The 12,845-nt window shown below is 33.9% G+C and overlaps 3 protein-coding genes across 3 annotated transcripts; all 3 read right to left on the minus strand.

The window, feature by feature from the left end:
* Positions 1-1,853: 1,853 nt before the first annotated feature.
* Positions 1,854-5,828, minus strand: LOC129909906 (protein-L-histidine N-pros-methyltransferase-like). Its single transcript, XM_055987065.1, has 3 exons — positions 5,262-5,828; positions 4,984-5,198; positions 1,854-2,270 (listed from the first exon to the last, which is right to left on the minus strand). Exons 1-3 carry the CDS (start codon positions 5,464-5,466, stop codon positions 2,073-2,075), a joined length of 618 nt encoding a protein of 205 aa, XP_055843040.1. The 5' UTR covers positions 5,467-5,828; the 3' UTR covers positions 1,854-2,072.
* Positions 5,829-5,947: 119 nt separating this feature from the next.
* On the minus strand, positions 5,948-6,761 carry LOC129905341 (protein-L-histidine N-pros-methyltransferase-like). The gene is made up of 2 exons (XM_055980809.1): positions 6,429-6,761; positions 5,948-6,365 (listed from the first exon to the last, which is right to left on the minus strand). Exons 1-2 carry the CDS (start codon positions 6,631-6,633, stop codon positions 6,148-6,150), a joined length of 423 nt encoding a protein of 140 aa, XP_055836784.1. The 5' UTR covers positions 6,634-6,761; the 3' UTR covers positions 5,948-6,147.
* Positions 6,762-7,114: 353 nt separating this feature from the next.
* On the minus strand, positions 7,115-10,639 carry LOC129905340 (protein-L-histidine N-pros-methyltransferase-like). The gene is made up of 4 exons (XM_055980808.1): positions 10,379-10,639; positions 10,015-10,314; positions 7,596-7,920; positions 7,115-7,532 (listed from the first exon to the last, which is right to left on the minus strand). Exons 1-4 carry the CDS (start codon positions 10,469-10,471, stop codon positions 7,315-7,317), a joined length of 936 nt encoding a protein of 311 aa, XP_055836783.1. The 5' UTR covers positions 10,472-10,639; the 3' UTR covers positions 7,115-7,314.
* Between the last annotated feature and the right edge of the window lie 2,206 nt (positions 10,640-12,845).

The raw sequence follows: 12,845 nt of genomic DNA on the forward strand, positions 1-12,845 counted from the left end.
TAACGGTACGTCCGAAATTGGACTCTAGGGTAAACTGATGAGCATTCCTTGAAGCGCGAGTATTACGGTTGAATTGTTTGAGGGGAGGAATGCTATTTCTTCTGAACATTGTTTATAAAAATAACGATAGAACAACGTGAGACATGATACGTTACGACGGTGCTCGAGAGACGTAATTGTATCAGTTATTGACCTATCATTTGTATAGCTCTATTTTGTATTCTATCCAAGAAACTCAACTACATTTTTGGAGCACCGGCCCAGATGTGGGAGTTAAAATCGAGCTTTGGACGAATATATGCCTTATAATCGCTAGATCAGACGGGGAGAAAAATTTCTTGCATCTTCGGAGGAAACCTAAACATTTCGCAGCAGATTTAGCGGTGTCAAATATTTGTTCATTCCACAGAAGGTTTTTTGTAATGCACATACCGCGAACTGAAAGCTGTTCGGTTTCCTCGATGCAAGAAAGTGGCATGGAATGAAGGTTTCGCTTTAATGAAAGTAAACAGCATTGTATTTTTGAAGCATTAAATTCTACCCGATTTTTTAGTCCCCATTTGACAATGCTATCAAGATAAGAATTTAATGAGCTTATCATATTAAGCCGTTCAAGATCCATATCCGAAGAACATGGGCGAGAATCAAAACGAATATGAAAAACTGAGGGTACGATCATCAGCAAAACAGTTGAGTGGATTAGAAGTTGCAGACAGGAGATCATTTATGAAAATGAGAAAGAGAGTCGGAGACAAAACGGAGCCCTGGGGCACACCAGCATTTATTTTGTGGGTTTCAGACTTGAATCCATCCAATACAAGATTCGCCTTTTTTAGAGACAGGCTGGACAAATGCTGTTTTCCATCCACTCGGGAAGAGATCAGTAGAATAGGACAGATGAAAAAGCTTACGCAGTGGTTTTGCCAGCGTGGAAGAACACTTCTTCAGAATGATGGGGGGGATACTATCCGGGCCAGCGGATTTGTGTATGTCAAGATCTTTAAGAACTCGTACTACTGTACGAGTGCGAAATAAGATTCGTCCCATGAATTTGTTTACGCGCTCAAGTACTGGCGGAGTCATGACACTATCAGGCAGTGTTGAGTTGGCAGCGAGCTGCTTCGCAAGTAGGTAAGCTTTGTCTACAGAGCTAACAAAAGGGGTGTCATTTAAGACGAGCGTTGGAACCGACGACGATGTAGTATTGTGAATATTTTATACAAATGACCAATAATTATATCCCAAAGGTACTAAAAATTATAATTTTTACTACCTTTGGGACATTATAGTATTTTTTGCCTTAAATCTTGATCATGCAAAAATTTGGTTCGTCGAATATGGGCGTTGCTGGCCTTTCTAGCTTGTTTGAACTTTTTTTCGGTTTTCCTCAGTGGGATTGGCTTTATAACATCCAAAACTTATCTCTTTAACCCTGATAACCTCTTTGCAGCTCGAATCAAACCATGCATTCTCTTTCGGTTTGATTGTTTTAACCCTATTCGGGATAAAATTTCTCATTCCGGAGAGAATTAAGTTTGTTATCATATCTGCACTGGAATCAACGTCACTATCAAGGAAGTATAGCGACCAGTTAAAGTTTTTGAAGAATTCGTTGAGTCCCTCCCAGTTGGCTTTCTCGTATTGCCAGACAGTTCTTTTGGGTGCTTGTATTTACGTGAACAAGACATCAATAAGAAAATTTAAACAATTTCACAAATTTTGGCAGGGCAGAAAAATATGACAATAAATCCTATTAGTCCCTTTGGCTCGGAATTTCATTTTGATATTATAAGGTTTTTACTGAAGTAGTATCAAACCACTTAGAGCTATAAATTAAATCAAAACATAAAATCGATTTGATTAAAAAAATCATTTCTTGCAAATATTACATTTATTTGATAAAATTTATTGAAGCTGAAATTTATGACTATATTTGTTTTAAATTAATTCTACTTAAGTCTGAACCTAAATGTATATAGGATTTTATCTCAAAATAAATACATAGTCAAAAAACAGACAAATTTACAAACCAGAATAAGATAAAAAGAGGTAGAAAATTGTAGTTTAAAAAGTTATTTCTTTGACAGAACAACAACGAGATCAATTAGCCAGTAAAAAGACTGCCTAAGATCTCCTTCACACAAATATGGTGCCTTAGTCCACGATTCTACCTTAAAGCCAAAGTTCTCTAGCATCTCAAAGAACATCATTGCTTCAGCTTCGAATGAGAACTGCTTAGCTTTGTCTGGCCAATGTGCCATGAGTGGTCGTATGGTTCAATAACATATAACATTTAAAGATACCGAGCAAAGTAAAAAGTTTACTTTTTTAGCGTGAAGAAACAGAAGACATTCAAAAGTGAAAAAATGTGTACCAAAATAGTATGGAAGGAAAACGACACTAAACTTTATTTTGCCACTAAGAAACGAAAAATTTTAATTTAATGGACCAACAGTATAAATAATTTTATAAAAAATTTAAAAAAATATTGAAATTTATAATATTTTTGAAAACCCCATTTTTTAAAATATACTTATTTCAATGTTTTCTGAAAAATCATTTTTTTGAAAACGGGCTGATATTTTTTAAAAACGGTTCCTACAATTTTCGGTTCAAAAAAATATTTTTTTTATCAAAAGTAGGAACTATTTTGCTATATTACACTTATTTTTTTAAATCATTCCACTCTTTCTTGCAAAACATTCCACTTGTATTTTTTTTTTATAATAAGCGCGCACTAAAGGGACTACTCTGCCCTTAATATGGTGAACACAGTACGAGCATTAGGAAAAAAGGGAGGGGTTTGAAAGGAGATGCCGTTTTGAAATTCTGAGTTTTGAAATGCGATGGAAAAACAGAGGCGGGTAATGCGTTCGTGTAGTGCGGCTAAAGAAAGAATCTCTGTATTTAACGGTACGTCCGAAATTGGACTCTAGGGTAAACTGATGAGCATTCCTTGAAGCGCGAGTATTACGGTTGAATTGTTTGAGGGGAGGAATGCTATTTCTTCTGAACATTGTTTATAAAAATAACGATAGAACAACGTGAGACATGATACGTTACGACGGTGCTCGAGAGACGTAATTGTATCAGTTATTGACCTATCATTTGTATAGCTCTATTTTGTATTCTATCCAAGAAACTCAACTACATTTTTGGAGCACCGGCCCAGATGTGGGAGTTAAAATCGAGCTTTGGACGAATATATGCCTTATAATCGCTAGATCAGACGGGGAGAAAAATTTCTTGCATCTTCGGAGGAAACCTAAACATTTCGCAGCAGATTTAGCGGTGTCAAATATTTGTTCATTCCACAGAAGGTTTTTTGTAATGCACATACCGCGAACTGAAAGCTGTTCGGTTTCCTCGATGCAAGAAAGTGGCATGGAATGAAGGTTTCGCTTTAATGAAAGTAAACAGCATTGTATTTTTGAAGCATTAAATTCTACCCGATTTTTTAGTCCCCATTTGACAATGCTATCAAGATAAGAATTTAATGAGCTTATCATATTAAGCCGTTCAAGATCCACATCCGAAGAACATGGGCGAGAATCAAAACGAATATGAAAAACTGAGGGTACGATCATCAGCAAAACAGTTGAGTGGATTAGAAGTTGCAGACAGGAGATCATTTATGAAAATGAGAAAGAGAGTCGGAGACAAAACGGAGCCCTGGGGCACACCAGCATTTATTTTGTGGGTTTCAGACTTGAATCCATCCAATACAAGATTCGCCTTTTTTAGAGACAGGCTGGACAAATGCTGTTTTCCATCCACTCGGGAAGAGATCAGTAGAATAGGACAGATGAAAAAGCTTACGCAGTGGTTTTGCCAGCGTGGAAGAACACTTCTTCAGAATGATGGGGGGGATACTATCCGGGCCAGCGGATTTGTGTATGTCAAGATCTTTAAGAACTCGTACTACTGTACGAGTGCGAAATAAGATTCGTCCCATGAATTTGTTTACGCGCTCAAGTACTGGCGGAGTCATGACACTATCAGGCAGTGTTGAGTTGGCAGCGAGCTGCTTCGCAAGTAGGTAAGCTTTGTCTACAGAGCTAACAAAAGGGGTGTCATTTAAGACGAGCGTTGGAACCGACGACGATGTAGTATTGTGAATATTTTATACAAATGACCAATAATTATATCCCAAAGGTACTAAAAATTATAATTTTTACTACCTTTGGGACATTATAGTATTTTTTGCCTTAAATCTTGATCATGCAAAAATTTGGTTCGTCGAATATGGGCGTTGCTGGCCTTTCTAGCTTGTTTGAACTTTTTTTCGGTTTTCCTCAGTGGGATTGGCTTTATAACATCCAAAACTTATCTCTTTAACCCTGATAACCTCTTTGCAGCTCGAATCAAACCATGCATTCTCTTTCGGTTTGATTGTTTTAACCCTATTCGGGATAAAATTTCTCATTCCGGAGAGAATTAAGTTTGTTATCATATCTGCACTGGAATCAACGTCACTATCAAGGAAGTATAGCGACCAGTTAAAGTTTTTGAAGAATTCGTTGAGTCCCTCCCAGTTGGCTTTCTCGTATTGCCAGACAGTTCTTTTGGGTGCTTGTATTTACGTGAACAAGACATCAATAAGAAAATTTAAACAATTTCACAAATTTTGGCAGGGCAGAAAAATATGACAATAAATCCTATTAGTCCCTTTGGCTCGGAATTTCATTTTGATATTATAAGGTTTTTACTGAAGTAGTATCAAACCACTTAGAGCTATAAATTAAATCAAAACATAAAATCGATTTGATTAAAAAAATCATTTCTTGCAAATATTACATTTATTTGATAAAATTTATTGAAGCTGAAATTTATGACTATATTTGTTTTAAATTAATTCTACTTAAGTCTGAACCTAAATGTATATAGGATTTTATCTCAAAATAAATACATAGTCAAAAAACAGACAAATTTACAAACCAGAATAAGATAAAAAGAGGTAGAAAATTGTAGTTTAAAAAGTTATTTCTTTGACAGAACAACAACGAGATCAATTAGCCAGTAAAAAGACTGCCTAAGATCTCCTTCACACAAATATGGTGCCTTAGTCCACGATTCTACCTTAAAGCCAAAGTTCTCTAGCATCTCAAAGAACATCATTGCTTCAGCTTCGAATGAGAACTGCTTAGCTTTGTCTGGCCAATGTGCCATGAGTGGTCGTATTGGCAAATGCGAGGTATCTGTAAAGTTTAGTTATCGTTTCGTTTAAAATTATCACACATTATTTTAACAACGTATCTTACTGAATTCAACATAATGAACATATGGCAATACTAGGGCTATTACTACTCGTCCATTTGGAGCTAGAACGTTGTAGATATCTTGTAACAGTTCATAAGGATCGATGCATCTGTCCAATACGTTTAAACAAGCAACAAGGGGAACATTTTGAATGTTGGTTATTTTATCGATGATTGTGAAATTTCGTTTTTCCAGTCTTTCGCGCATTGTCCAGCTTGTTTCTGTTGCGTATACTCGTACTTTGGCATCTTTGTTAAGTTTTATCACAGAATCAATTAAACGCTCTCTCTTTCGGTTTGATTGTTTTAACCCTATTCGGGATAAAATTTCTCATTCCGGAGAGAATTAAGTTTGTTATCATATCTGCACTGGAATCAACGTCACTATCAAGGAAGTATAGCGACCAGTTAAAGTTTTTGAAGAATTCGTTGAGTCCCTCCCAGTTGGCTTTCTCGTATTGCCAGACAGTTCTTTTGGGTGCTTGTATTTACGTGAACAAGACATCAATAAGAAAATTTAAACAATTTCACAAATTTTGGCAGGGCAGAAAAATATGACAATAAATCCTATTAGTCCCTTTGGCTCGGAATTTCATTTTGATATTATAAGGTTTTTACTGAAGTAGTATCAAACCACTTAGAGCTATAAATTAAATCAAAACATAAAATCGATTTGATTAAAAAAATCATTTCTTGCAAATATTACATTTATTTGATAAAATTTATTGAAGCTGAAATTTATGACTATATTTGTTTTAAATTAATTCTACTTAAGTCTGAACCTAAATGTATATAGGATTTTATCTCAAAATAAATACATAGTCAAAAAACAGACAAATTTACAAACCAGAATAAGATAAAAAGAGGTAGAAAATTGTAGTTTAAAAAGTTATTTCTTTGACAGAACAACAACGAGATCAATTAGCCAGTAAAAAGACTGCCTAAGATCTCCTTCACACAAATATGGTGCCTTAGTCCACGATTCTACCTTAAAGCCAAAGTTCTCTAGCATCTCAAAGAACATCATTGCTTCAGCTTCGAATGAGAACTGCTTAGCTTTGTCTGGCCAATGTGCCATGAGTGGTCGTATTGGCAAATGCGAGGTATCTGTAAAGTTTAGTTATCGTTTCGTTTAAAATTATCACACATTATTTTAACAACGTATCTTACTGAATTCAACATAATGAACATATGGCAATACTAGGGCTATTACTACTCGTCCATTTGGAGCTAGAACGTTGTAGATATCTTGTAACAGTTCATAAGGATCGATGCATCTGTCCAATACGTTTAAACAAGCAACAAGGGGAACATTTTGAATGTTGGTTATTTTATCGATGATTGTGAAATTTCGTTTTTCCAGTCTTTCGCGCATTGTCCAGCTTGTTTCTGTTGCGTATACTCGTACTTTGGCATCTTTGTTAAGTTTTATCACAGAATCAATTAAACGCTCTCTCTTTCGGTTTGATTGTTTTAACCCTATTCGGGATAAAATTTCTCATTCCGGAGAGAATTAAGTTTGTTATCATATCTGCATTGGAATCAACGTCACTATCAAGGAAGTATAGCGACCAGTTAAAGTTTTTGAAGAATTCGTTGAGTCCCTCCCAGTTGGCTTTCTCGTATTGCCAGACAGTTCTTTTGGGTGCTTGTATTTACGTGAACAAGACATCAATAAGAAAATTTAAACAATTTCACAAATTTTGGCAGGGCAGAAAAATATGACAATAAATCCTATTAGTCCCTTTGGCTCGGAATTTCATTTTGATATTATAAGGTTTTTACTGAAGTAGTATCAAACCACTTAGAGCTATAAATTAAATCAAAACATAAAATCGATTTGATTAAAAAAATCATTTCTTGCAAATATTACATTTATTTGATAAAATTTATTGAAGCTGAAATTTATGACTATATTTGTTTTAAATTAATTCTACTTAAGTCTGAACCTAAATGTATATAGGATTTTATCTCAAAATAAATACATAGTCAAAAAACAGACAAATTTACAAACCAGAATAAGATAAAAAGAGGTAGAAAATTGTAGTTTAAAAAGTTATTTCTTTGACAGAACAACAACGAGATCAATTAGCCAGTAAAAAGACTGCCTAAGATCTCCTTCACACAAATATGGTGCCTTAGTCCACGATTCTACCTTAAAGCCAAAGTTCTCTAGCATCTCAAAGAACATCATTGCTTCAGCTTCGAATGAGAACTGCTTAGCTTTGTCTGGCCAATGTGCCATGAGTGGTCGTATTGGCAAATGCGAGGTATCTGTAAAGTTTAGTTATCGTTTCGTTTAAAATTATCACACATTATTTTAACAACGTATCTTACTGAATTCAACATAATGAACATATGGCAATACTAGGGCTATTACTACTCGTCCATTTGGAGCTAGAACGTTGTAGATATCTTGTAACAGTTCATAAGGATCGATGCATCTGTCCAATACGTTTAAACAAGCAACAAGGGGAACATTTTGAATGTTGGTTATTTTATCGATGATTGTGAAATTTCGTTTTTCCAGTCTTTCGCGCATTGTCCAGCTTGTTTCTGTTGCGTATACTCGTACTTTGGCATCTTTGTTAAGTTTTATCACAGAATCAATTAAACGCACTGAAATTTCTCCATCACCAGCTCCTATATCCAGAATATCAACCTAAAAATATATTACAGTGAATTAAATTTAAACCAGAATTTATAAGTAAAATAAGGGCCCGTAACATTAGTGCATCGGAGAAAAAGTAATAGTGATAGTAAAGTTATGCGTGTTAAAGATATGAAAAGCCAAAGTTATGAAAAACCAGTGCTAAGAAAATCAAAGCTTTAAAAATGGCAGAAACGTGTTTTTTTTTTGGTTTGCAACAATTGAGAAAAACGTAATGAAATTATAAAAATATACACAAGAGATTATCATTTCTCATTGGTCAAAACTAAATGAGTAAAACAAAAATGAGAATGGTTTTAATTTGTTATGGACAAAAAAAAAACCATTTCTCGAATTAAAAAGTTCCTTACATGGCACGCTTCGCGGGTTCTCACAATTTTAACTACTTTTTCGGGTGCTCTGTCCCGCTCACGCAACTTATCCTCCATTTTTTATAGTTTTGGTATACATGCATACCTAGTATTTATAACATCGATTTTTCATATTTTTGACGTGTATATCTCGGTCGCGCATATCTGTAGTTTTCAGAATCAAAATACTATACTAAGCGTTAAAATGGAGGTTAAAAACAATTTACGAATGAACCAATTTGGTAGCACAGATTTAAATCTGTTGAAAAAGTTAAGCCCAGAGAATTCTCTCAGCTAAACAACTAAGCCCGACGGGACGGTCTAAGGTATTGTTGCATTTAACATGTAAATTGCTTAGTCCAGACTTTGCTCTGTCCAGTTTAACCCGGTCGTAATAAAAAAACAAACCTAAAATAATAGTCTTACGACTAGATTTGCCAACAAAGTACATTGTATTTCAACTGACTCATCAGTGTTAGTAGTTACTAAACAAAACTGACAATGGGCAGGTTCAGAAACGTTAGGCACTAAATATTTAGGTAATTTCTCGGTCTCTGATTGGTCAGTTGTCAAAAAAAATCTTTCCAATTTAGGTAATTTTATTGGAAAGCTAACTGGAAAGTTAGGCAAGAAAATTTTCCCTAAAAATTTAGGAAAGTTTTTCTTGTCAACATGACAGCAGATTATTTTTAATTAAAGAATTATTTAGCAAAATTGAATTTATTTGTGTGAAAAACGAGTAAAAAGTGCATTATCGGTTACAATTCATATTATTTATTCATTAAAGTTAAGTGAAATTTAGTGTCTTCCCCATGCGATCGGTAAAATACTTAAGTGAATTTCGAAATTTGACAAAAGCATCATATCCAAACTAATTTAGGCAATTTACTGAAATTTCCGTTCAGAAAAAGACGTTGCCTAAATATCTAGCCCCTAATATTTCCTGAACGTGCCCAATAAAAAATCATACTTTAAAAAAAATCATCTGATTGAATGAATAAACAAATGGTTAACGTTCAATAAAGAAGAATGCCCAAAAATACATGGAGAAAATGCCCAGTATCGATTAATATGAGACATATGGCTTGAAAGGACATCAAGCGTACAAAAAAATATTATTTTTATTTTCTCAAAAAAACCATCGGGGCGACTTTCCATTAGGGTCGCACGCAAAGAGTTGTGATTTTATTTTTTACAGTGAGCTTAGGGTCTCAATAGAATACCTTTAAAATATTAAGGTTAGGAAACACCCCTAAGTATGATTAAAAAATAAATATTTAAATTTTTCATACAAAATGTATGCAAATGACGACCAAGAAGAATTTGAAGTTTGAGGCGTATAAAAGTTGAGATGCGTATGGGGGGGCATGCTGCCCCCCTGCAACCCCCCTGCTTGGGCTCACTATAGGATTTGAGGTGGGGACAAGTTTGGGTATGTAAAAAGAACTTCAAAAAAAATTTTTTTTTCTTCGCGGTCGTCATTTGCATTCATTTGTATGAAAAAATGAACTTTAAAAAATTAATTAAAAATATAAATACACGTTTCCTAACTTTAAAATTGTTATTTTTATTACTTTTAGTCATTAATCTTTCACATAAAATTATTCGCGTATTAAAATTCGTGCGACCCTAAAGGAAAGTTGAGCCAAACCATCTCCGGAACTTGATATTTTAAAATTATAAAATATTTTTTCAGACAAAACTATTTTCAGGAAGCCTAAAAAATTATACTTACAGTTTGATATCCATCTGAGAGAAAATTTTGGATATCAAAATTTCCTGCTTTTAGAAGTTTTTCAAACTGGTTGTCCGATAAAATAAACATCGAGCCACGCTTCAGAAATCCATTAATATCAGTTTGAGTCATAAAGAACTGTAAAATTGTTCTTGCTAGAGTGTGCCATAGTTGTATCCAAATATTGGCAGACAGTTCTTTAGCTTTTTCAAGCCAATCAACAGTAGTATCATCTGGTTGATCGAGAGGCACGAATTTTGATTGAAAGTTGTCTGGAAGTTTGTGTACTAATCGGTACCACTATATTATATAGGACGAATGTAAATAAAATGTTTGAATACCAAAGAATAACTCAAAATATTACCAATCGTGTATCGTATTCATCAAGATACTGATCATTGTGAACTTTTTCAAATATAGCTCTAGCTAAAGTTCCACGCGGGCGATGAATATTCATTATTATTGGTTTAATATAAAAGACATTCCAATAATCTCCAAGCTTATTTCATATTTTAATATTCTAATAAGTTTAAGTACATACAAATAATAAAGATAAGAATTTTAGGAATAGGATGTGTCTTTTAACAAGACGAATTGGTTCAATTGAAAAAAACTGAACTCAAGTAATGCTTTTTTTTGTTGAAGGGTTTGCGTTCACATTTTCAAATTAAATTGACAAGCACTGCATGAAGAATGTAATGTACGTTTTCATGCCAAATTGAGTGATCGAGTTGGATTTATAAGGCCTGTTTTCACTAGAGCCCAAAAATGAGATAATTTAGCAAATCTCACTTCGAATGGCAAATCGTATAGAAAAAGAATTAATTTGAAATTTGAATTGACCTGATTTGCGAAATTATCCCATCCATTTGGACTATAGTTAAAACAGACATGCTATTAGGCTCTGTATTCACTAGAGTCTAGTTAAAACAGGCTATTAGGTTGTAGTAAAAACAGGCTATTAATTATTAACTTTTGAAATAAATTATGAAATTTGTTTGAATTACTTTAAAAAGTAGCCATTTTTTTGCTTGAAAGTGTTTGAATACTTATAGCCTGTTTTTACTACAGCCCAAATGAGATAATTTTGCAAATTAGGTCAGTTCAGATGAGATAATTTGCGAAATTATCTCACTCATTGAATAAGAAGTACAGGAAGGGTTGTATATCACACCTATAGAGTTGGCGAGTGAAGCCACAAAAAAATTAAAAAAAAAAAAACAAATTTATATAAACTATCAAACATTTTATATAATCTGTCAAATTTCGAGTTCGTTTTCCAGGGGCGAACTCACTCTTATTGGTGATGACAAGGCGATGCAATCATTGACCGCCAATGTTTCAGCTACTCTTGATGATTTTAAAACAATTTTCAGTCTGTTTTTAGTTGAGGAAAAAAACAGTTTAAAATTCGTATATAATTATAAGTCTGTTCAGCGAGGATTTTTCTAGATCAGAACAGGACAGGACAGCACAGTTTCGTGAGAAACGTCAGATCAAGTTAGAACAGTCATTTAAACGTCAGTTGTCAAAATAAAAAAAAAAAAAAAAAACAAATTGTAAATTATATGAATTTTTTGCTTATCGGTTCTCGTTAGTTTTATTTATTTTTTGAGTTTTTACTGCGAAAAATATAATTAAAAATTGTTTTTAGTTAGAAAAACCACGAGCACCCGAGAAATATTCGCACAATTAAATCAAAACAAAAAGAAAAAAATGACAGCTTTGCTTTTGACATTTCTCACGAGTCTGTTCTTACCTGATCTTACTCAAAACCAAGAACAGAAAATCCTGTTCTAAACTGTTCTAGTTTTGTCAATGAACAGGAAACTAGAACAGTTCAGCACAGAAAAAATCTCAATGAACAGCAAAAAGCTGTACTTTTCTGCCTAGAACAGTCCAGCACAGCGTCAGTGAACAGACTTTATGATGAAAAATACATTTATACGGAAGTTTCTCACGAGACCAGTTACATTTCTGTTGGCACCCCTTGAGTGAACAATATAGCCAGAACTATAATTGGCGGATGGAGTCGGATGCTAATGTCAATTGTTGTTGTATTTCCATCAGAACTATAATTGGCGGATGGAGTCGGATGCTAATGTCAATTGTTGTTGTATTTCCTTATGGAAATACAACAACAATTGACATTAGCATCCGACTCCATCCGCCAATTATAGTTCTGGCTTATATCTGCACTCCGACCCTTTACCAATACATGTGCATCTGTACAACTCACACTAATAAAAAGCGGCTTCACTTATTTGGATAAACACCCCTTCCTGTACTTCTTATTCAATGATCTCACTTGGGCTGTAGTGAAAACAGGCTATTATCCAAATTTTCTTATTTTCTTTCCCTGAGAGGATTTCATTTAATATTTTTGTCGAAAAAGAACCCAAACAGTAAACAGACCTAATAGGGGTTTTTCTTTTTTAGTTCAGAAGAAAGCTGTGAACAGAGTCTGAACATTCTGAACACGCTCTGAATTAAAATTGCAACAGATTTGAGAACAAACTGTCACCAAATGACATTTTGTCAATTCATAGTTGTCAAACTCAACAAAAGAAAAAAAAAAACATATTTTAATAATTAAAAATAACATAGTTTGAAGTTATTTATTAGGTGTGTTTTTTATTACAACCGGTCTTAACTAGACAAAAAAAAACGCAGTCTGGGCTAAGCAATTTACATGTTAAATACAACAACACCTTAGCCCCTTGGGCTTAGTTGTTTAGCCCGGAGATTTCTCTGGGCTTAACTTTTTGAAGAGTTTTAAATGTGTGCTACCAAACTAATTTTTTCATAAATTGTTTAGAATTTGTTTAAAA

Source organism: Episyrphus balteatus, chromosome 1, assembly GCF_945859705.1.
Source record: "Episyrphus balteatus chromosome 1, idEpiBalt1.1, whole genome shotgun sequence".
NCBI lineage: Eukaryota > Metazoa > Arthropoda > Insecta > Diptera > Syrphidae > Episyrphus > Episyrphus balteatus.

Coding starts and splice junctions, on each gene's coding strand:
- LOC129905341 (XM_055980809.1), bottom strand. CDS start 6,633: ATGCGCGAAAGACTGGAAAAACGAAATTTCACAATCATCGATAAAATA. Junction 6,366..6,428: donor TGTTCATTATGTTGAATTCA/GTAAGATACGTT, acceptor TAAACTTTACAG/ATACCTCGCATTTGCCAATA.
- LOC129905340 (XM_055980808.1), bottom strand. CDS start 10,471: ATGAATATTCATCGCCCGCGTGGAACTTTAGCTAGAGCTATATTTGAA. Junction 10,315..10,378: donor ATGAATACGATACACGATTG/GTAATATTTTGA, acceptor TATATAATATAG/TGGTACCGATTAGTACACAA. Junction 7,533..7,595: donor TGTTCATTATGTTGAATTCA/GTAAGATACGTT, acceptor TAAACTTTACAG/ATACCTCGCATTTGCCAATA.
- LOC129909906 (XM_055987065.1), bottom strand. CDS start 5,466: ATGCGCGAAAGACTGGAAAAACGAAATTTCACAATCATCGATAAAATA. Junction 5,199..5,261: donor TGTTCATTATGTTGAATTCA/GTAAGATACGTT, acceptor TAAACTTTACAG/ATACCTCGCATTTGCCAATA. Junction 2,271..4,983: donor TTGTTGTTCTGTCAAAGAAA/TAACTTTTTAAA, acceptor TATTGAACCATA/CGACCACTCATGGCACATTG.